Source organism: Anabrus simplex, chromosome 1, assembly GCF_040414725.1.
Source record: "Anabrus simplex isolate iqAnaSimp1 chromosome 1, ASM4041472v1, whole genome shotgun sequence".
NCBI classification, from domain to species: domain Eukaryota; kingdom Metazoa; phylum Arthropoda; class Insecta; order Orthoptera; family Tettigoniidae; genus Anabrus; species Anabrus simplex.
Genome location: NC_090265.1, coordinates 644199885 through 644224851, shown reverse-complemented (window position 1 = coordinate 644224851; position 24967 = coordinate 644199885). Strand labels below are relative to the sequence as shown.

General features: G+C 42.8%; 1 protein-coding gene across 3 annotated transcripts in view; it reads right to left on the bottom strand.

Annotated features, from left to right (window-relative positions):
• cyc (basic helix-loop-helix ARNT-like protein cyc) overlaps positions 1-24967 on the bottom strand; it is an 816156-nt gene that overhangs the window by 127751 nt on the left and 663438 nt on the right. For all 3 annotated transcript variants that reach the window (XM_067135751.2, XM_067135753.2, XM_067135752.2), the window contains one exon: positions 5343-5471. In XM_067135751.2, coding sequence (XP_066991852.1) covers positions 5343-5452 — 110 coding nt within the window. In that variant the 5' untranslated portion in view covers positions 5453-5471. The remainder of the gene's footprint in view (positions 1-5342; positions 5472-24967) is intronic.

Sequence of the window (24967 nt, the reverse complement as noted above, 5' to 3'; positions counted from 1 at the left end):
CGGACAAGCAATAACTTACAGCATTATATATTATAATCATTACCAAATATCAAAGCCATCTTATTAACAGTGCTGATGGTAGTACTTATTATTATAATGAATCTTATATAATGGTATCAGCACACTAAATTTCATTTCAAAACCGGTTTTCGGACTCTAAAGTCCATCATCAGTGTTGAAAATTATTTTTAAAACATTTGATTTCACATGAGTGTGTTGTCACAATGAGTTAGGAAATTTTAAACAGTTAAAAATGGAGCCCTGTTGAGATCAACTGTAAAATAAGAAAAAGAAAAAAAGTGTAAAAGTATGCACACAATGCATATAAAACTTAATAATGTTGTAAAAAATATATATGACATACCATAGGAAGGGCTGGCTTATTCTCGTGCCCAGGCTGTTGATCTACTACCAGTATGTATTGTGTGCATACTTTTACATCTTTTTTTCTTTTTCTTATTTTACACTTGATCTCGACAAGACTCCATTTTAACTGCTCAAAACTTACTTGAACTCATTGTGACTGTTGTATACAAGGAACTTGGTATACAGTGACACAACATAAAGTTTATTATTTCAAAGATTTGATACAATATATATAAGAAATAAAACTGAATTCTTCTTGAAACTTGTTTGAATGCACTCAGTTAATGTTGAAATTAAATCTTAGATTGAATGTCTGTTGCATATGTACAATTATACAATACGAGAGTTCTATATACACTTAGTTCTACCTTGAGGAGATAGTCTGTTTCACTAATAAAATGTCCCGATAATCGAAAACTATCTTCTATGAAATTACAAGCGTAACTTGTAGAAAGAGGCAGAATGCTGGTACTAGGTTTATACTTGCAAGGAACTTGCATTAAATTATTCAAATAGCAGAATGCTAAGGTGGACGTCGGAGCACTGGTGAGGACTAAAGGGAGTAGCAGAATGCTATACTCGGGGCTCGACGTGGCTACGGGGATCAGGATGAGGCAATGTTCAGAGGTGAAACTTCACGGCCAGCAATTTGTCCACCTATTCAAAACACGTTTTTAAGAGGAATGCCTCCGTGTCTGACTTGCGGTGTGGTCTGGTCGTCGAACATTGGGGTAGTCCTGGAGAGGCTCGGAACGAAGCCCCTTATATATCGCTGGCTGACGTCATCGGTGAGCGTGCCAGGCCCAGTAAAGACACCTAGTAGCTGCTAGAAACTTCGGTGCTGCGCGGGTTGCGAAGCTTGTAGGCGCCGAGCTTGCGATGCGGAGGGCACACACAACAGTGACACACACTTATGTGAAATTAAATGTTTTCAAAGTAATTTTCAACACTGGTGATGGACCTTAGAGTCTGAAAACAGGTTTTGTAAAAAAAATTAGTATGCTGATTCGACTCTATATGATTAATTATAATAATACACATTACATATTTCAAATTAGGACTCATATTATTGGTGAATAAATTGTACATTGTCTTGCGAACACGTTGTCAAACTACAAATCGTGCTGCTTATCTTTGGACGGAACTGCAGTTCTCGAATCAAGTAATCCTGGTGAGCGTCGCATGGACTGGAACCATACTTTAATTGCCATGCGTCGTACATATACCGGTATTATTTATTTATCTAATTGACTTATACGTTTGATCTGGACTCTTTTAATTATTTCGATGTATACAGGCTACGCGAGTGTTACGTGCACCTTACACTTGTACCGAATACAATTTAGTTATAAATGATTTTTTGAGTAATATAAACACTGGTGTGTTAAAAATTCTTCGCGTAATTGTCGCACCCTGTAATTTTTTTTCGAAAATATTGGTATAAAAAGTGCGACGTTTTTGCGGTGAAATATGGTAGCTTTGCACAAATATACTATACGACAGAGGCCAGTAGACCCACGGGTACCATAAACCCGCGCAAAGGTAGGTCTAGTTCCATTTAAGAAAACAGCTATTGCTTTGTCAGATGTGAACAACCATGATCATTTACAATATTTTCGTCAGAATGTTGCCACAGGTTTCAGTCTATTTTGATGACGTAAGAGATTATTCTGAAAAACTCCTATGTCTCCAGTTTCCTCGTGTGTATGTTGGGTAGTCAGTCCGAAGGCTGGTTTGATCCTCTGCAGCTCCGCCAACAGCTGTAGTTTCCTCTTATACCAATATATCTGGTTCACGTTGTTTCCGACCACCCTGTATTTATTTAAAATGGTGTGTAAAAATAATGACACCGTCAAAATTAGCAGATTTTTGCTGAAGCCAGTAGTGTAGGTAATGTGTTAAGCAACAGTGTTGAAGATAACTATATTAGGAAGCATGTTTTTGAAGTACCGTAACACGTCGCCGTAAGACCTATCTGTGTCGATGCGACGTAAAGCAAAAAAAAAAAAAAAAGAAGTACCGTAAGGAGCTAGCTAGAGCGACGCATCAAGTCGGCCATGTTAAAGTAAGTGCCGTTTTTAAATATGGCCGCTGCGAAGCTTCGATCGTAGTTCAGAGCATGCGCACTCAGTACGTACCGCCATTACGTAGGCATACGCCAGTATTTAGGTTTGTTTGTGCGTATTGAAAATGCCTCTGACAATTAACGGTCCCGCCGAATGTGAAGTACGCGTTGTGATTCAGTGGCGACTCCTGACTCCTGGTTTAGGGGATGTAACCGAAAACAATTACAAACATCAACGCAAACAGACCGTCATTCCATACAAATTTTTCAAAAGAAAACAATAAACAAGGCCAACAGAAAAGTTTATTTAATCTAAACCATTAGTCTGTTACATAAATATTTGACTTGAAAAGACGAACACAAGACTTAAGTTGTGTAGTTACATAGAGAGTTGGATACGGTTGTCCTTCATTTATAATTCGGCTTTTCACCCTAAAAGAAAGTGTATAAAGTGTATTGAATGGTTCTCTTAATAATCGTTCAATTACACCAAGGTTAGAATCCAATTCAGATTGCGCGAGACCCTGGCGCTCCTACATCCATGCCTGCTGAATTACTTTCTGATCGGTGTGATACAATTTCAAAATCGCATCATTCCCGCAATTTCTTTGTTTGATATTTACACTACAAGCACACGAAACTGAATCATTTATATTACAACACACGTTTGTCATATATCATTTATAGCACAAGAAAAGAACCACTGACAAGCAAGAACTCCAGTATTTCACGAAATAGCAAATAAATCCCAGCCACACACGATAACCTACAGGATTCTACCTTGCACCGCCCTCTTGACGGATGTGGCTCTTCGTTCCGCATTCCAACCCCACGAAAGAGATCAACAACAAACAAGGGTCCAACGCTTGTTCTGCCATCTCTGGAGTTGTTTGGCAATTAGTAGCAGGCAGTAGCCAACGACACCCGTTCCATCCATCTCTGAGTATCGATAACTGTGCGTTTGAATTTTATACAAATAACTTCAATTAAAATATAAACAATAATTATTTATTTTTCGTTGAAAATACAAGGGATGTAACATATCAATCGCATGTATGGCAAATTCGCCACTGCTGTGATTCGATTTTTAGATGGAAAAGGCGTGAAAGCTGTTGAAATTCATCGGCAGATTAGTGAAGTGTATGGCGAACACGCTATGAACAAAGGGATGGTAAGAAAATGGGTTAGAGCATTTAAAGAAGGCCGTACTGATGTCCACGATGAGAAGCGTAGTGGGCGACCATCTGTCAATACTGAAGATTTGGTGCAAAAAGTTGATGCAAAGGTTTGAGCCTGAAATTTCAAGGATTGCTCTTTATGAAATTGTGTCAGGATGCTTAGATTATCGGAAGTTGTGCTCACGTAATTCAAAACAAACGGCTTGTCATGCTCACAAGAGGATTCTTTTGCTTCATGACAATGTGCGATCTCAGATGGCTAATCGAACCCGAGACTTCATCGCTCCATATGGTTGTGGACAATTTGATCATCCTCCGTACAGTCGTGACCTAGTGTCTAGTGATTACCACTTGTTCCTGCGCCTGAAAAAGCATTTAGGAAGTCAACGCCACGACGACGATGATGATGACCTAAAAAGGACCGTGTGGCAGTGGCTGGCACATGAGGCGGCAGATTACTATGCGGATGGAATTCAGAAGCTGGCTTCATGATATGAAAGGTAAGGGTGTATTCTGCCCGAAGGCAGGTTCGAACCTCCGCAGAGGTGTGACAGCCGGAGTTTACGTACGGTAGGGTGGCCAGTTCCTTTCCGCACCTCCATCCACTTCTTGACCACGCCCAACGTTGCTTAATTTCGGAGATCTCACGGGATCCGGTGTATCAGCATGGCTACGGCCATTGGTTTCACTATATGACAAGTGCCTCAATATGCCTGGAATTTACGCTGAGAAGTAGTTTAAGATACAGGCTTACATGCAAAAAGGAATTGTTTAAAATGGCATTACTTCTTTTTCTATATCAAAACGGTACTTACTTTAAAAATGCGCCTCTGTGGTGTAGTGGTTAGTGTGATTAGCTGCCAACCTCGGAGGGCCGGGTTCGATTCGCGGCTCTGCCACGAAATTTGAATAGTAGTACGAGGGCTGAAACGGGGTCCACTCAGCCTCGGGAGGTCAAATGAGTAGAGGGGGTGGGGTTCGATTCCCTCCTCAGCCATCCTGGAAGTGGTTTTCCGTGGTTTCCCACTTCTCCTCCAGGCAAATGCCGGAATGGTACCTAACTTAAGGCCACGGCCACTTCCTTCCCTCTTCCTTGTCTATCCCTTCCAGTCTTCCCATCCCTTCACAAGACCCCTGTTCAGCATAGCAGGTGAGGCCGCCTGGGCGAGGTACTGGTCCACCTCCCCAGTTGTATCCCCGACCGAAAGTCTCAAGCTACAGGACACTGCCCTTGAGGCGGTAGAGGTGGGATCCCTCGCTGAGTCCGAGGGAAAAGCCAACCCTGGAGGGTAAACAGACTACGATACGATACGATACGGTACTTACTTTAAAAACACGCCTCGTACCTTGATAGAGAGCGTACTGCCTCCCTCTCCCAATAGTGTTCAGCCGGATGTTCTCGCCAATTACAGGAGAACCCTCTGGCCATAACGCTACATCTCTGAACGGTCTGATTTCGTGACCGCTAGATGCCGACTACCATACAAGAACCAACAGAACACCATGTATTCAGAATCATTCGATTTTAATGAAGATCAACATTTTGTTGCCGACTGTAGACCATGATTACCACTCTGTATCGATGAATATCCTATAAAAATCTGTAAATCCTAACAAACATGAACTTTAGACACTGAGATTTAAGGCATTTTGAAATAAACATTTCCAGAGCTGACATACTCTTGAATTTCATAAAATCTATGGAAAACAACACATAAAGTATGTATACATACCTGTACGAATTCTTTCTTTTACGCGAGTGGTCCGTGATATTTTCCACCGTGTGTAATTCCATTTCCATGCCGCTAGATGGGGTCTGTGTTGGACCGCCTCCGAGGTACATGGATGTGGAACAGGAACTTCTGAAACATAAGAAACATAACTTATCTAACAAGAGCAATAATAAAACATTCTGTTTTCTACATAATATTCCTCGACATGAGTTCTTCAAAATAAGTTTCCCTTAGTTGAAGCCCACAGTCCTACTTGACAAAGTGCTTGAAACTGCCAGAACAAGTCACGAGATCTGGACATTTTAATATAACCTCTCACAGATTTCCTTCCGACTAAACTTGCACTCGACTGCATAGCAGGAACAGAATATATCCCCTAAAGTAGCAATCTTGCACTTCTGCATGACTTATTTACGTAGAAAGTGAAGCAGAGGGACGTAACTGTTCTCCTTTGACTTCATGTAGGCTACAGAATATGATAAATCATTTCCATACACAGACGCAGCTTCGGGAACAAGTTCCAAGTCTGTACGGGTATTTACAATTCATGTGAAGTCTAACTTAAAATGAAAAAAGCCAAGTCCTCTTCCTTACAGGCCATGAAGACCCTTGGAGGGGTGGAAGGTAAAGGCTTCCACTATCCGTGGTTAGCTCTACGCCCGGCCGCCTTTGCCCCCAGGAATTAACCTGGTACTCATTTTTGTTGTAGGCTGAGTGAACCTCAGGGCCATGTGCACCTCCGGAAGTGGAAATCTAGTTTTTTAAATTTATGACCTCTTGACGGGGATTTGAACCCACGTCCTTTCGGGCGAATATACTATATACACTGATTGACAGAGCAAATGCAACACCAAGAAGGAGTGGTCAGAACTTTATGCCAATTGCAGGGTAGACTGACGTCACTGAGGTATGCTCATGATGTGAAATGCGCCGCTGTGCTGCGCACGTAGCGAACGATAAATGGGACACGGCGTTGGCGAATGGCCCACTTCGTACCGTGATTTCTCAGCCGACAGTCATTGTAGAACGTGTTGTCGTGTGCCACAGGACACGTGTATAGCTAAGAATGCCAGGCCGCCGTCAACGGAGGCATTTCCAGCAGACAGACGACTTTACGAGGGGTATGGTGATCGGGCTGAGAAGGGCAGGTTGGTCGCTTCGTCAAATCGCAGCCGATACCCATAGGGATGTGTCCACGGTGCAGCGCCTGTGGCGAAGATGGTTGGCGCAGGGACATGTGGCACGTGGCACGTGCGAGGGGTCCAAGCGCAGCCCGAGTGACGTCAGCACGCGAGGATCGGCGCATCCGCCGCCAAGCGGTAGCAGCCCCGCACGCCACGTCAACCGCCATTCTTCAGCATGTGCAAGACACCCTGGCTGTTCCAATATCGACCAGAACAATTTCCCGTCGATTGGTTGAAGGAGGCCTGCACTCCCGGCGTCCGCTCAGAAGACTACCATTGACTCCACAGCATAGACGTGCACGCCTGGCATGGTGCCGGGCTAGAGCGACTTGGATGAGGGAATGGCGGAACGTCGTGTTCTCCGATGAGTCACGCTTCTGTTCTGTCAGTGATAGTCACCGCAGATGAGTGTGGCGTCGGCGTGGAGAAAGGTCAAACCCGGCCGTAACTGTGGAGCGCCCTACCGCTAGACAACGCGGCATCATGGTTTGGGGCGCTATTGCGTATGATTCCACGTCACCTCTAGTGCGTATTCAAGGCACGTTAAATGCCCACCGCTACCTGCAGCATGTGCTGCGGCCGGTGGCACTCCCGTACCTTCACGGGCTGCCCAATGCTCTGTTTCAGCAGGATAATGGCCGCCCACACACTGCTCGCATCTCCCAACAGGCTCTACGAGGTGTACAGATGCTTCCGTGGCCAGCGTACTCTCCGGATCTCTCACCAATCGAACACGTGTGGGATTTCATTGGACGCCGTTTGCAAACTCTGCCCCAGCCTCGTACGGACGACCAACTGTGGCAAATGGTTGATAGAGAATGGAAAACCATCCCTCAGGACACCATCCGCACTTTTATTGACTCTGTACCTCGACGTGTTTCTGCGTGCATCGCCGCTCGCGGTGGTCCTACATCCTACTGAGTCTATGCCGTGAGCATTGTGTAACCTGCATATCGGTTTGAAATAAACATCAATTATTCGTCCGTGCCGTCTCTGCTTTTTCCCCAACTTTCATCCCTTTCGAACCACTCCTTCTTGGTGTTGCATTTGCTCTGTCAGTCAGCGTATTTAAATGTTTTTTCTTAGTTTATAACATACTATTGTCGGCGTTAACTCAAGTCCTAAGCGGTCTCTTTGATAGTATAACCCTCCCCCTCAAACCCCATGGCACTACAGCTCTTGAAGGGGCTTGGCCATCTAAGCGACCGCTGCTCAGCCCGAAGGCCTGCAGATTACGAGTTGTTATGTGGTCAGCACGACGAATCCTTTCAGCCGTTATTCTTAGCTTTCGAGACACGGGCCGCCATCTCACCGTCAGACAGCTCCTCAATTCTAATCACGCAGGCTGAGTGGACCTCGAACCAGCCCTAAGGTCCAGGTAAAAATCCCTGACCTGGCCGGGAATCGAACCCGGGGCCTCCGGGTAAGATGCAGGCACGCTACCACTACACCACGGGGCCGTGGTATACCGAAAGTCAATTCAAGAACTGAGGGAAATATTCTTCTGCGTGTGATCACTTCTTCCCCCCCCCCCTCCTCCATCGCGATTCTCCTCCTGAACCTGGCGGCTAATATAAGTGGCTTTAATATAACATCAAAGGGACCGCTTAGGATGATTTGAGTTGACTCCGAGTGTAGCTGCAGTACCCGTCGTTGATGGCACAATCATATGGAATGTGCAAAGATATCTAACTCCCTAGCTACTTTCCGACTACCCGTCGTTGACGGGACAATCATATGGAATGTGCAAAGATATCTAACTCCGTAGCTATTTTCCGACAAAAAAAAAAAAAAAAAAAAAAAACAGGCACAATACAACATTCAGGCAATATTCGGGACGCAGCAGTAATCCCATCTACTGGATATGAGTGACAGGAGACGAGATACATCACAACAATACTGATCAGTTTTATGATCTTTGTATATTGTAGCCATTCGGCATTCACATTTAGTTATCTTCCGACTCTGGGATTTAGAGCATCTAATGTAAAGGCAGTCCTTCTTTCTATCATGACTCCCTCTTGTATTGTTCTTCAAGCCATCATTCCTTTGCGTTTTTTCTCATTTTTTAATAATCATCTTCACATTTTTCCTTGTCGATATGGAACGATGGCCACATGACAAAAATCTACGCCAGTTAACACGAGTAAATATTTCCAAGTTCACAATGCTTGGCGTTGATATGGTCTAAGCGACACACGTTTAAATTCATTATTCTATCATTATAGTCGGTACAGTAAAACTGTATAAGACATAAATGATTGGAACTTTTATTCCAGTATGTAATACTTTTCGATAGGACCAATAACATAGATGTTTAAAAAGTTAAATTTTAGGCACCTTCCCCTAAACTACCACTAGATCCTGCGTGAATAAAAATTATTTATAACCTAGACGGTAGCATTTCCATACTTAACATACCGATTAACATTAAATTCTGTTCACCCATTTTAGTGGTTCGGCACTAATATGCTCTTAGGAACAAAAATCGAAATTTACGAATATCTCCCTTATGATAGTCGGTACGGTAAAAATATATAAGACATAAATGATCGGAAAAAATAATTCTATATAACTGTAGTTATGTATATTTATCGATAGGACCATTAACAACATAAATATTTGAGAATTAAAGTTTAGGCCTTCCCCTAAACTACCATTTCACTCAGCGTGAATAAAGTTATTTATAGCCTAGATTGTAGTGCATTATTCCCCGACTTATATACCGATTTTCATTAAATTCTCTTCAGCCATTTTCTCGTGATGCCCGTACATACATACAGACAGAAATGGCGGGAAATTACTGTTACTGTGGATACGACCGATGCGAAAATACCATTCTTTTTCAATTCTGAGCAATGTGCAGACAAAACTCTTAATTCATATACGTAGGCAAGTCAATAAGTATCTGCAATTTCGCTCTAATTGTCTTTAGGTTGGCTCTATGGCAGGGCCTCTCAAACGCCCAAAATCTCACGCGTGCAGAGCGCGGCGCAAGAGCTCCGTGCACTGTGCATCGGTGCCGCTCGGTGCCGCTCGGTATGGCTCGGATCAACGCTTCGTCTCTGGGCTACTCGGCTATGCTCGGCTCTACTCGGCTATACTCGGCTCAACTCAGCCCGGATTTGGAGCGCTACGGCGCAAGTGGGGGAGAGGGAGACAGGCGGAGCGAGCGAGACAGGCGTGAGGAAAGAGAGAGACAGCGCTATTGCTCCAAATCGAGGAGTGGGGGGTCTGCACTCTGGTCAACCAAGCCAAGTCGTCTTTTGCACCGTGCACAGTGCATGCACCACGCGCATGCACCCTGAGAGGCCCTGCTCTATGGTGTTCTGTGCTCACCAGCCGCTAGAAGGCACCGTAGATTTCAGCGGAATCAGATCAGTTACAGCTTGCACTGTTGCGACGTTAAGATGGCCGTACTATTCTCTGTTTGCACCGAGGAAGAACGCGTTCTGTATTCCGTTTTTTGTGGTCTGAGGGTGTACCAGGAGCGGAAATTCATAGAAGACTTTCAGCACAATACGGGGACGAAGTTTTTCCACAGCGAGGCGTTTACCAGTGAATTGGAACAGTTCAAAAGGAGTCGCACGAGTGTGAAGGATGAGGAAAGATCTGGACGACCATCTGCAGTTGACACTACCGAGGAACAAACAAACTGCAGAAGGCATCCGTTTTATTTTTACATTAAAGTATACCACTCGTGATACACATACACGCCCTCTATTACGAGACACTCGGCTGGTTAAACAGGTTAAATATTACGTAAGCAAATGAGATATTTACACAATGGTAGACTCTTTTTCAACTTTTGAATGAAGCAACCCAGCAGTATTTTACCTCAGATCTTCGCTACCTTTTCTCCACTCATCATCATTACACTCGATCCAACTCAAATGCTCGCTTACTATACCCATAAATCGTACATAAGTGAATAAGCGTTCATTTCTTGTGCCTGGTGCTAGGATATGAAATTATCTCCCATTGAAAGTTGGGAATTGTACAACATAAGCTCTTCTAAACATGTCTTCCTCCTAAATGCGTAGCCGGGTTGTATAAATGCCTAAGTGAATGTGAGAATGAATAACGTTGTACTTTAAACATCTCTATTAATTATAATCCGGTGCACTATACCAGAAATATTAAAATAAGCGTTTTGACAGATAGTGCTGGAGGGAGGAACACTGCACGGTATTGCCACATGCCTGCATTCCTTTTTCCTTCCCCTCGCTTCCGGCTCGCCTGTTAATTAGTTCAGACCGTTGTGTTCCGTTGTACAATCGCGATCACAAGAATTTCAGATGGAAAAGGAAACAGGTAACGTTTGGGCAAAGATTTTGGCCAACCCCAGGATGAAGGAGACGTAACCAAGACAACATCACATGTGTTCGTCTCCCACGATGTGTGGCTTGCGACGCTGCGCACATAGAGGCTACTCCCAACTCCATTTTTTCGGGAAATAATTAAGATGTTCCTATGGTTCCATTCTGGCTTTACTAGCTTTTCCTAATCAAGGAAAACAATTGATTAACAATTAATTAAGTGTGCATGATGTAATCCCACCACAATATATGGCATTTGATTGTTTGATCACCGCTGACAATAACTTCATAAAAACGGTTTTCCAAACGCCCTTGCGTCTCCGATAATCATACTTATTTAATGTCAGTTTATTTTTACTTTGGTTTTTGAGGATAACAATTATTATTATTATTATTATTATTATTATTATTATTATTATTATTATTATTATTATTAATAGTAGTAGTAGTAGTAGTAGTAGTAGTAGTAGTAGTAGTATTTAACAGGGCCTATATTGACGAAAATAAGGGTCATTCTTTTTTACAGTGGTTGAGTGCGATGCCATTTGATAATGAAGTCATAGTCAAGACCGCTAACATTTCAGCCAGACCTCGCACACAAGAATTACAAAGAAACTGGAGAATTTGACCCTCAATGAGTTGACATACACATTACGTCTGTTGCCTTGAACGAGCCGTGTGGTTCCTCCCTTCATACCCCTCTCCCTTCATTCTCTAGGCAGTGGGACGCGTGGGCAGGCGGGGTAGCAAGTACCTTCCCCTCCGCGTGTGTTTCGTTCATGCTAGATATCCTCGTACTTCCGTTTCTCCTCCTCCCCTCACTCTTCAGATGTGTGTGCATGTGTTAACGCGTCTGGTGAATATGGGAAACTGCGTGTTATTGGGGTTGAGGACTACTACTGAAGAGGTACGGCGGGCCTCCTCCAGGGTTATGCCTTTTCTCATGCCAAGGTGGTTTGAAGCGGTGATTTGAGGTGCGAAGAACGTGAGCGGTTGGCGGCTGTGGCCTATGCAATCTGTGCCGGCATTTCCCTTACTGCAGGAGAATGGAAAACCACGGAAAAACATTCTCTGCACAGCCTACGATGGAGACCAGCCCCTCCGCTTCCTGCGTGCACAGCTGCGGCTGTTGAGTCGAAGTCCAATCTGCTCTGTTGGGTGGAGGATACTGTTATGTCTGGTGTGTGAGTTGCAGGGATGTTGGGGACAGCACAAATACCCAGTCCCCGAGCCAAGGGAATTACCCATTTAAAGTTATAATCCGGGGCCGTTGAATGAAAGACCACTATGCTGACCAATCAGCCAAGGATCAATACTAGAGTACATACAGTACATAAACCGTAATTTGTCGAAGAATCAAACCCCACCGCACTCACTGCACATTATTGCCTCCATCTACCGGTGCGCTCTGAACCACGTGGTATTAGCTGGCTTAGGTTGCTTAGCAAGTGGTTTGGGGTTTGCCCATACATGCTTTAGAGGAAGCTACGGTTTTTATTTCCTATGGCTTGGACGAAGAGACATGCAAAAATACTTTAGGCATGTATTACGTCCACGACCGTGCAAAATGGCGTTTAAGGACTCGAAGAGCGGACCCTACACTTGCGGGATAACCCTAAGTAGCCGTAGTGGTAGTAGTAATAGAAACAGGAGTAGTAGTAGTAGAAGAAGAAGAAGAAGAAGAAGAAGAAGAAGAAGAAGAAGAAGAAGAAGAAGACTGCCTTCTAACCCCAACTAGGTAGATTCGACCCTGGCTCAGTCCGGTCGTATTTGAAGGTGCTCAAATACATCAGCCTCGTGTCACTAGATTTACTGGCACGTAAAATAAGTCCTGCGGGACTAAATTCCGGCACCTCGGCGTCTCCGAAACCCTTAAAAGTAGTTAGTGGGACGTAAAGACAATAACATTATTGTTAAGAAGAAGACATATTATTTATATACAGCACTATCATTTTTGTAAATACATATTCTGTCTCCAACAACTCGTTACCATCAAGCACCGTATTTTAAAACGAGGAAGATTATTATTATTATTATTATTATTATTATTATTATTATTATTATTATTATTATTATTATTATTATTACGGATTGATGAATGACTGCACCAGAATTCGATTCCTGAAACCATAACGAGAAAAACTGTAATATGTAACATACGGAGAGTTCATATGCATTTTATGTCTCAATCCACCGTCCACAAATTGTAGCAACAATTTTGGAAAATAAATGAATAAATAAATAAATAAATAAATAAATAAATAAATAAATAAATAAATAAATAAATAAATAAATAAATAAATAAATAAATAAATAAATAAATAAATAATATAAGCACAAAGAATGAACACTGCCGAGTATTTCCGGGGACCAGAAGCGAACGGCACGGAATTGTCGCCTATATAACACTCTTAAATCCCACCATCCTCAGCCAACCATGTAAGGAGAACGGAATGCTAACAACAAAGGGACTGCGCTACTAAGGTCGGCAGTTAGGTCTGTCAATTGGTTAATAAGGTTTCAACGGGCCAGTTTTCTGGTTGATGAAATGAAATGTCGTATGGCTTTTAGTGCCGGCAGTATCCGAGGACATGTTCGGCTCGCTAAGTGCAGGTCTTTTGATTTGACATCCGTAGGCGACCTGCGCGTCGTGATGAGAGTGAAATGATGATGAAGACGACGCATATACCCAGCCCCCGTGCCAGCGAAATTAACCAATGATCGTTAAAATTCCCGAACCTGCCGGGAATCGAACCTGGGACCCCTGTTACCAAAGGCCAGCACGATAACCACTTAACCATGGAGCCGGACTTCTGGTTGATAACTAAACCAGACAACTCAGTTTACACTAGTAGAGCAGAATGATTCTTCTTCTTCCTGGTATTTTTCTAATTTTAGGGGTCGTCTCTTCATGTGGATTTCACCCAGTTTTACGGCTGGCTGCCAAACCTGTCTGGAGGGATGTACAGTAGTTACTACTGCGTTTCTTGGCGGTGGTTGGTTGTGAGAAGTGTTGTGTGTATGACAGGGTGTGTCTTAAGAACACAAAACACCCAACCCCCAAGACGTTGAATACAGTACATTCGGCTAAAATCTCCGGCCCGACCGGGAATCGAATCTGGGACCCTGTGAACCGAAAGCCACTACGCTTAACATTCGGTCAAGGAGTCGGAAAGCACAGCAAATTAATATACGCTTGTTAACCCTCAGCTACTGACGTGGAGTTTCATAGATTTCTGTAGATGATGGGTCATTCGCTTCCGTTCAGACCTTTCACTTTACATCCCTGTTCTTCCTCTTCCATCGTCTTAAGCAATCACACAGCTGGTCATTACTGAGCAATAATGTCTGAAGTAGTGTAGGACACATCAGTACGATGAAGTACATGTCAGGTTTTTAATTAGATATGATAAAAGAAATATAATCTGTAATTTTGTTTACCATACATTATGATGTAATCTGGTATTTATTCATTTATGCACGGTTTAGTTTTCATTTGATGAGAACGAATGTGAAATTTTCGGTCATTAAAATGTATGTCATGTTAAATACAAGTCAACAATGTAAGTCAGGGAGTCTCAGTTCTCACCTCAGTAGTTGAGGGTTAACATATTGAAATTAGTTTTATAACAAGTGAATATGGCTCACCATTCAAGAACACAGCACAGTAGCTTCACGTCCGGATGAATGGGTCGCCTTCAAGGTCACGGCACTGCTAGGTAATGACGAGTAAAATTACTGCGCTTCTTCATACTAGTATTAGTGAATGATTCTGGAAAGTTAATATTCTGGTTTATTCTCCCAAGTTGTAGACGAGTAAAGGTAGTGGGCATACTTGAACAAGGGAGGGGGGAGATAAGAGGACGTGAGGGAGAGAGACGGACTGTATCATGAGTGGGATAGAGTTTGTCGGGGAATTTCTCAATAAGGGAAGCTGAACACCCGTCGGCGAACACAGACACACGCTATCGGTTTTGCAACTGAGCACATGTTTGGAAACCGATTCGAGCAGCGGTTTCAGTGGGTGGGCTCTGCGTCCGCCCGAATAAATGTGAGATTTTTAAATTCCGAACAATGTACATTTATACAAGATCAATGACTAGGGCTCGGCTATTTAAGACCTAAAAATTGTCCAAATATGCAAACAGGTATGACCTTAAAAATGCCGGACTGAGTGGCTCAGACTGTTAAGACGCTGGCTTTCTGAGCCCCAGCTGGCAGGTTCGATCCTGGCTCAGTCCGATAGTCCTGTCAGCTCCGTGTCGGTTGACTTACCGGCACGTACAAGAATGCCTGGCGTTTCCAAAAACCATAAAAGTAGTTGGTGGGATGTTTAGCTAGTAACATTAAAATCAAAATCCACAGCCTGTTTCCAGTCATTCGACCTGGTCAGGAATGGAATGAATTAAGCTCCCATCTAGCGGCGAGGATAGGAATTGTGCCGGCTGCCGAAGCCTGTCGCACTCCTCTGGGCAATGATTGATGAATGGCAGATGAAATGTTATTGGAGAGTGTTGCTGGAATTAAATATGACAAGTTAAACCGGATTACCCGCAGAAAACCTGCCCCGCCTCCGCCTTGTCCAGCACAAATCTCACATGGAATGACCGGGATTTGAACGACGGAACCCAGCGGTAAGAGGCCGGTGCGCTGCCGCCTGAGCCACGGAGGCTCACTGTAACATTAATTTTTCTTCTTCGTTTTGCCTCATGACTGAGGCGTCGTGACTATCATAATATTCAGCCCTCTAGCCGATGAACCATACTCCGCCATTCTTCCCTATCTAAAGCTTTCAATGTGGTTACTCTGAGAGAACACTGTAGGGGGCCGTTCACCATGTCAATCCATCGCGTTGGTATTCGTCCTCGTTGTCTGGTTACCTGGACTTTGCCCTCAACAATCAGCTTTTGTAGACTACCATCTCGGCGCATTATATGTCCAAAGTAGCGTACAATTCGTTGAGAGACCTTACACGATAGACGAACTTTTATCTGAAGTTGGTTCAGGATTGATGTGTTCGTGCGATGAGCTGTCCAAGGAAACCTTAACATTTTCCTCCAGCACCACATTTCAAAGCTTTCTATCCATTCACGATCACGTTTGAGGATGGTCCACGTCTCTGCGCCATACAAGAAGACTGAGAAGACTAGAGATTCAACGAGCTTCTTTTTTGTCTTAATGATGATGTTGTTATCTTTCCAGATCTTCCGCAGACGAATCATTGCTACCTTTGCTATTTCAATTCTGCGCTTTATTTCATCCTTGGAACCACCAGAATTGGATAGTAAGGAGCCTAGGTATACATACTGATGTACAACTTCACACCCTCCAATCTGTTTGATATGTGGACTGTTGTTGTTCTTACGATCAACAATCATGACTTTGGTTTACTGTCGATTTAGGCGTAATCCAATTTCTAGGCTTGCTTCCTCTACTCTCTTGATCAGCTCTGTCAACTCCTCTTCAGATGATGCTATCAAGGTGGTGTCATCAGCAAATCTCAAATTGTTGATCTTGCATCCCCCAATGGAAAACCCTTTGTCCCAGCCTTCTAATGCAGTTCTCATTGCATATTCACCATAGATATTGAAAAGTAACGGTGTCAGGATACATCCCTGGCGAACTCCAGCCCTTGTACGAAACTGCTGAGACTGTTTGTTTTGAATCTTCACAGTGGCTGTATTTTCCTTATACAAGGACTTGAGGAGATCAATCAAATGGAGTGGCAAACCCATGTCATCCAAAATTTTCCAAAGATGGTTCCATTTGACAGTATCAAAGGCCTTTTGGTAGTCAATAAAGCACAGATATACCGGAACATTGAATTCTCTAGCCTTTTCTATGATTTGTCTTAGGCTTAAGATCTGTTCTCGAGTACCTTTTCCTTTCATAAATCCAGTCTGGACTTCAGGAATTTGATACTCTAGAAATGCCCGGAGTCGCTTGTGCAGGATATGAAGCATAACTTTACTGGCATGTGAAATCAAAGCAATTAAGCGATAATTTTCACATTTTTTTCCTCAATCCTTTCTTGTGGATTGGGACAAAGATTGACTGTACCCATTCCTCGGGCCATCTTCTAGAATTCCATATTGCTTGGCAGATTTTCAACAGCATTTCAATTCCAGCACTGTCTGTAGCTTTCAAGACTTCTGCACTTATTCCATCAGGTCCACACGCTTTTCCAGTTCTCAGCATTTTCAAAGCCATTTCTACTTCATCTCGGAGGATGTCAGGTTCAGGATCTGACTGCTTGTCTATCTTCACTTGGTCTTGTGCATTACATTGTTCACTGTATAGATCCTGGCAGTATAATCTCCATGTTTCCAGAACATTCTCTATATCCACAACATCATCCCCCTTTGAGTTCTGTATATTCCAGCAATATGGCTTGAATTCTCGAGTGATTATTCTAATTTTGTCAAAAAGATCCTTGCTGTGGTTTTGATTTGCATGGTCTTCAATCTCAAAACAAATGTTACTAAGGAAATTATTCTTATCTCTTCTACAAGAAGACTGAATCCTTCTATCAAGATCAGATATTTGCTCTCTTTTTTCTTTAGTGTTAATGCCAGATTTTTTAAGGCACCTTCTTTCTTCTACAAGCTGAAGGCTCAAGTCAGAGATCCACGGTTGCCTTCTAGTATTTGGTACTCGAGATTCATTCAAAGAGGACTCTATCCAGTTTTTTGTCACATTCCACAGCCCTTCTGCAGTTGTTATTGGATCCTGTAATATGGAGGCTCTTCGCGCCAATGATTCCTTCAAAGACGACATATTAACTACTTGTGGTATCCTGTATGATCTTTTAACTGGTGTTTGAAGTTTTATTCTTATTTCTGTTCTAAGAAGCTGATGATCACTGCCACATACTGCACCTGGACAAGTTTTGGTGTCCATTACAGAAGACCTCCATCTTGAACTGATCAAGATGTAGTCAATCTGATTTTTATATTGACCATCAGGCGATGTCCATATGTACATGTGCCGTATGTGATGCTTGAAGACTGTATTAGTTATAGTGAACCTGTTTTGAATTGCAAACTCAAGAAGCCTGTTCCCCCGTTCATTTCTTTCTCCAATTCCGTATCTTCCTATCGATGTTCTGACATGCTCATCATGTTGTGTTGAACCAATTTTGGCATTGAAGTCTCCCATAACAATAATTATTTCTCTGCTTGGAAAAGCTGAAACAGTAGCATCAAGATCTTGATAGAAGCGGTCGATTATTTCATCAGATGCATCCGCTGTTGGGGCATAAACCTGAATGATGTTGATTGAAAGTGGCTTGCATTTGAGACTTAGTGTTATAATGCGATCATTAACAGGTTTATATCCTTTCACTAGGTCATTCAGTTTGTCACTGATCACAATTGCGACCCCGTTACTGCTTTTTTCTTCATTTCCTTAAAAATGTGACTCAAAGATAACTAAATATTACCTAAAAATTGACTCGGTTATAAATCTCTTATTTTAACGACATAATAATAATAATAATAATAATAATAATAATAATAATAATAATAATAATAATAATAATAATAGGCCTAGTATTAAAAAATTCTACCGCTTTTCCCACATCTGTGGGGTCGCGAGTGTGGACTGTGTTCCAAAGGTATATTTGACCCTGTTATAAGGCCGGATGCCCTTGCCGACTCCAGCCCTATATGGAGGGATATGATCGCTTTAGCGTGTTTCTGTGGTGGTTGGTAGTGTAGAAGAGGAAAGTGTTGGGACAAACACAAACACCCAATCCCCAAGCCAGAAGAATTAATCAGACGCGAATAAAATCCCCGACCAAGCAGGGAATCGAACTTAGGATCTTCTGAACAAAAGGCTTCAACGGTGACCATTCAGCCAATGAGTTAACACCAATAATAATCTTCTGTCTTAATCTGTTTACCCTCCAGGGTTGGTTTTTCCCTCGGACTCAGCGAGGAATCCCACCTCTACCGCCTCAAGAGCAGTGTCCTGGAGAGTGAGACCGTGGGTCAGGGATACAACTGGGGAGGATGACCAGTATCTCTCCCAGGCGTCCTCACCTGCTATGCTGAACAGGGGCCTTGTAGGGGAATGGGATGATTGGAAAGGATAGCCAAGGAACAGGGAAGGAAGCAGCCATGTCTCTAAGTTAGGTACCATCCCGGCATTTGCCGGGAAGAAAAGTGGGAAACTACGGAAAGCAACTTCGAGGATGGCTGAAGTGGGAATCGAACTCTCCTCTACACAGTTGACCTCCCTAGGGTGAGTGGACCCCGTCTCAGCCCTCGTACCACTTTTCAAACTTCGTGGCAGAGCCGAGAATCGAACCTGGGCGTCTTGGAATATCAGCTAATCACACTAACCACTACGCCACAGAGGCGGGCATAATAATAATAATAATAATAATAATAATAATAATAATAATAATAATAATAATAATAATAATAATAATAATAATAATACGGTAATAATAATTGTACCGGAGGTACGCCCACCCCGCGCATTTAAATTAAGCGCCTTGGAGAATCCTATCTGATATAGAAAGTTGGCAACAACTAATACAAGAAGTTTGAACATTTCCCAACAGATGTCGCTACTATAAACTTATGTTGTGCCCTCTTGTGTGAAGATGAACTATTAAAATTATAGAGTAATTTTGTATGTTAATGTTTCCTAAACTGAACTGTATATACTTTTGTTTTCGGTGTGGTTAAGTTTAACACTTCCATCTCTTCCCGCCAACTTCAGATGTTGGCCAATGAAAAATTTTGTACATTTATTTTTCGGCCAATAAAAACCTTCTGGTATTTATTTGATTATCCAATGAGAATTGGGGGTATGGCGGGTCTTAGCCCAGAGTTTTCTAGAACTTTCCCCTCTACTATAAAAGCTGGCACTTTTCGGAAAAGGTTGTATTTGTGTTCGCTCCAGTCTACATCTAGTGTGTGTTCGTAAGGGAGGCGGGGGGCGCCTCGTCCACCTTCGGGAGGTCCACCAGCTCAAGGTAATGGCAGATCCAGTTTAAAATCTGATAGACTTTCAAAGCTAGCTCAAGGGGAAGGTTTCAAACCTTTAGTAATGGAACTTCATTTTCTAAAATGTAAATTTCAAACAAGCCAAAAGAACTTATCCGAAATCAGGGAATAGAGAGTGAGGTACCCTCTCGTCTTCCCTCTCAACTTGATTGTGGGGTGATTATGATTTTGTAACCTTTTCAATCTTATAATTTCTGTAACAACTATTTTTCTCCATCTAGTCACCTTTGTAGTATAGGCTTAGCCTCTGTAACGTCGGGCCATAAGCCCAAATGGGGTTTTATGCATTTAATGTAAATTATACCGAGCGCAAGAGTTCGCCTCTTCACCGTTTTGGTTTTTCGGCCAGTAACTTTAAACTTTTGTTTTCACGAAATGCCATGCAGTGTGCGTACTTGTTACCCCTGTTAACCTCCGTTTCATTCATTTCGCGTTAAAGATATCAGACTGTTGAGCAGTTAAGACGGCGAAAGCTGGCTAATTTTGTTAAATGTAGGCTGTGCCTTTCATAGGACTGGAAAATGTGAATTTTCGAAAATAGATTCCTAAGTGTAAATTTATAGAGCAACGACGCTCTTCCCGCTACTGTACAGGTATTAATGTAAAGATAGGGGCTGCCTGGCCGAGGCGGTAAAGGCGTGCTCGGCTCGCCGGGAAGGACGTGGGTTCGAATCCCCGTCAGGAAGTCGTAAAATTTAAGAAACGAGATTTCCCCTTCCGGAGGTGCATATGGCCCTGAGGTTCACTCAGCCTACACCAAAAATGAGTACCAGGTTAATTCCTGGGGGCAAAGGCGGCCGGGCTTAGTGCTAACCACTCTACCCCATCACGTGCCGCGGTTAACAATGGTGGAAGCCTTTACCTTCCACTCCTCCAAGGGCCTTCATGGCCTGTACGGAGGTGACTTTGTCTTTGTCTTTTATTGGTTGAATGGTGCCTTGGAAGGCTGGAATAGTATAATGTTTGGAGAGTACTCTCCTAGATAAATTTTGTGGAGCAAAGGTGCTCTTGTAAGATAGCATATTTTGGATACTCTGTCTCCTAGTGGTGTAAAAGAAATTGGGAGATCCGTCTCCTTGACTAATGATTCAAACGAGCAGTAGTGTTCAGGTAAAATTTGTAACTGGGAGCTTCAAGCTCATCCTGTAAAATTGTTCTCTGATTATTTTAGACCTCTCTAAAAGTGTTTTTCAAGCTTAAGAGCTAACTTATGTAAATCATTGTTTATTACTTGGCAAACTATTAGGATTTTGTTATTCGCTTAGCGAGCTGTTTTTGTTAAAATTTAACATGTGAAAAGAAAGAAGAAAAAAAGACGGGGGAAGGTTAAGAAAATAAATAAAACTGCCAATTTTAAAGTTTTAAATCAATCTTTCAATTTTCGTATATCCACCCATTCATGCCAGCACCTACGTTCACCTCTATGCTCCACAATATCCCCGGAATAATAATAATAATAATAATAATAATAATAATAATAATGCAAACAATCAACACTATTAGCATAGTACGCCGAAATTATACATTTCATTTTGTCGCCTCCATGGCTAACATGCCGGCCTTTTGTCCAAGGGGTCAGGGGTTCGATTCCAGATCCGATTAAGGATTTGAACCTTAATTGGTTAATTCCTATGGCTCGTCTTCAACATCGGAACTCGCCTTAGGTAGGGCCCCGTTTTCACAGACGTACAGGTTACCTATAAGGTGTCTAAGCGAAAGATCTGCACCAGGCCTCTCCGGAGGCCATATGCCATTGTTGTTGTATTGTTATGTTTTTTGTCTGTTGTTAATATAACATAACAGTGAAAAAAAAAAGGACGGCTTCATTCTTCATCATTTTTCCATTGTCGCAACCTTCACCTGAGGGGTTTGAAAATAAATAAAAATATAGTACTTTTTTAATGAAGAAATCGTCCGCCTCTGTGGTGTAGTGGTTAGTGTGATTAGCTGCCATACCTAGAGGCCCGGGTTCGATTCCCGGCTCTGCTACGAACTTTGATAAGTGGTACGAGGACTGAAACGAGGCCTACTCAGCCTCGGGAGGTCAGCTGAGTAGAGGAGGGTTCGATTCCCACCCCAGCCATCCTCGAAGTTGTTTTCCATAGTTTCCCACTTTTCTTTCAGGCAAATGCCGGGATGGTACCTAACTTAGAGACACTTCCCTGCTTCCTTCCCTGTTCCTTGGCTATCCTATCCAAACTTCTCATTCCCCTACAAGGTCCCTGTTCAGCATAGCAGATGTGGCCACCTGGGCGAGCTACTGGTCCTCCTTCCTAGTTGTGTCTCCGATCAAAAGTCTCACGCTCCAGGACACTGCCCTTGAGGCGATAGTGGTGGGGACCCGTCCGAGGGTAAAAAAAAACAACCCTGCAAAGTAAACGGATTAATTAAATAAAAAATGCATGTGCATATTCTAAATGTAGTGTATATGAAAAGACCAAATAAGTATTCACATAGCCCCTTTGAATGTGTTACCAGATTTGCTATGGTTAATGGACAGAATGATAGATACCCTTCTATCAAACTCGAGAAGGAATTGCAAGATCCTAAAAAGTGGTCATTTTCATCTTTAAAGAGACAGGTGATTCCAAAATTCATACTGAGAAATCAATATCAAACCCTACCAGAGTCTAAAAATACAGAAATAATAGGCCTATTTATTTTACAGTATCTTTACTTTTTTTCGATTTTGCAAGCGGTGGATGTACTTCAAAATATATTCTCCGGACACTCGCGACAAACAATGGAACGGCAGTTTTGGCACGCTGGATGGTCGCAGGGGACACAGTTCGGTATTGCTTAATCCAATTCTGCTTCAGAACTTCCACAATTTTGTTATATATATATATTTTACAATCTGCTTTCGTCACACTGACACAGATAAGTCATAGCAACGATGGGATAGGAAAGGGCTAGGAGTGGAAGGAAGCTTTTACAATTTGTTTTACGTCGCACCGACACAAATAGGTCTTAGGGCGACGATGGGACAGGAAAGGCGGGAAGCAAGAGGCCGTGGCCTTAATTAAGATACAGCCCCAGCATTTGCCTGGAGTGAAAATGGGAAACCACGCGGAAACCATTTTCAGGGCTGCCGACAGTGGAGTTCGAACCCACTCTCCTGGATGCATGCTCACAGCTGCGCGCTCCTAACCACACGGAGAACTTCCAAACTGAAATTCAGAATCGTTATCCACCCATTTCTTGCATTGCTCTCATAGGAATCATCATTTAGTACACGGTTCACAAAGTCTGGAAAATAGGGATCCGTGATAGAAACCTTTTCCCAAGAACTGGTGGTCATACTAAAGCCGAATAGAAACGTGTGAATGTCAATATTTGCTCGAAGAGTTGAAGTTCATGGCGCCACATCAGTAAAATATTTCAGAAAATTAAAATACGCTATACTTACACAAACGGTTAGATGAGGTCGATGACACCACTATTATTTTAACACTGGGTAGAACGAAGACGAACAACACTAGCGAACAGCCGGTTCAAGCAAGTACTGTATGATCCTTCGGCTGCCTGAAGGTAAAGTACAGGGAAAAGGAACAGTTATAGGGAGTAAAGCAAGGAACGTGGTAGGAGTGTGCATTCTAGCTGGTGCCATAAACGACCTTACCTCACCGTTTGAGGGTTTAACTACCTGGGACATCATATCATTTAATCCATACGAATATGAGGTTTGCGACAACAGAAAAACCTACAAACAAACACGAAATGACAATACATTAAGCTACCTATGTTCAGCAGAGTACTTTCATATCGACCACGTAATTTTTCACACATAATTCTTGTTCACATTAGGCCCTATGTTGCACAACACTATCTACTGTATACTACTATAGTTGCACACAAGGTGATTGCGAAATTTCTACCGGTTGCGATTTTTAAAATTATCTGTTTAAAATCTGACATGTCGCATTCCTTTTCATAGATAGAGAAGCACACAAAGATCTAATTGCGTCGAGATTCATTGCAACACATATTGTAACTGTAAGAGGGGTGGGAAGAAACCTTCGTGTACGTTGGGCTATGCCCTATGCCCTATGCCCTTTCTCCATCCACCATCCTGAATTGTATCTCAAATCTGTGGAAAATAAAGAAATAATTACCGGTAAAAAAAAATATAATAATAATGTTCGCCCCTCTGGTGTAGTGGTTAGTGTGATTAGCTGTCACCCCCGGAGGCACGGGTTCGATTCCCGGCTCTGCCACGAAAATTTGAAAAGTGGTACGAGGGCTGGAACGGAGTTCACTCAGCCTCGGGAGTTCAACTGAGTACAAGGGGTTCGATTCCCAACTCAGCCATTTCCCACTTCTCCTCCAGGCAAATGCCGTGATAGTACCTAACTTAAGGCCACGGCCGCTTCCTTCCCTTTTCCTTGTCTACCCCTTCCAATCTTCCCATCCCCGACAAGGTCCCTGTTGAGCATAGTAGGTAAGGTCGCCTGGGCGAGGTACTGGTCATTCTCCCCAATTGTATCCCCCGACCCAATGTCTCACGCTCCAGAACACTGCCCTTGAGGCGGTAGAGGTGGGATCCCTCGCTGAGTCCGAGGAAAAAACCAACACTGGAGAGTAAACAGATTAAGAAAAAAAAAAAAAATCCTCGGAATGTATGAAAACGTGTCAAAACGAAATAAGAAAGGGACTATTTTATTTTTAAGCGGCTGTCCGACAGCCACAGTACTGCCGTTTAAATCCTTCCGGCATGCACACTACCTAGTTTTTCTTGGAATTCCGTAGCCCGAGTGCCCAGAGTTGCTCAACAAACCCACCCCTCAGGTAAGTACACAGGTAGGCTATAAACACTCTGCTTGCTATGCTTGGTGTTGTTTGAGTCATCAGTCCATAGACTGGTTTGATGCAGCTCTCCATGCCACCCTATCCTGTGCTAACCTTTTCATTTCTACGTAACGATTGCATCCTACATCTGCTCTAATCTGCTTGTCATATTCATACCTTGGTCTACACCTACCGTTCTTACCACCTACACTTCCTTCAAAAACAACTGAACAAGTCCTAGATGTCTTAAGATGTGTCCTATCATTCTATCTCTTATTCTCGTCAAATTTAACCAAATCGATCTCCTCTCACCAATT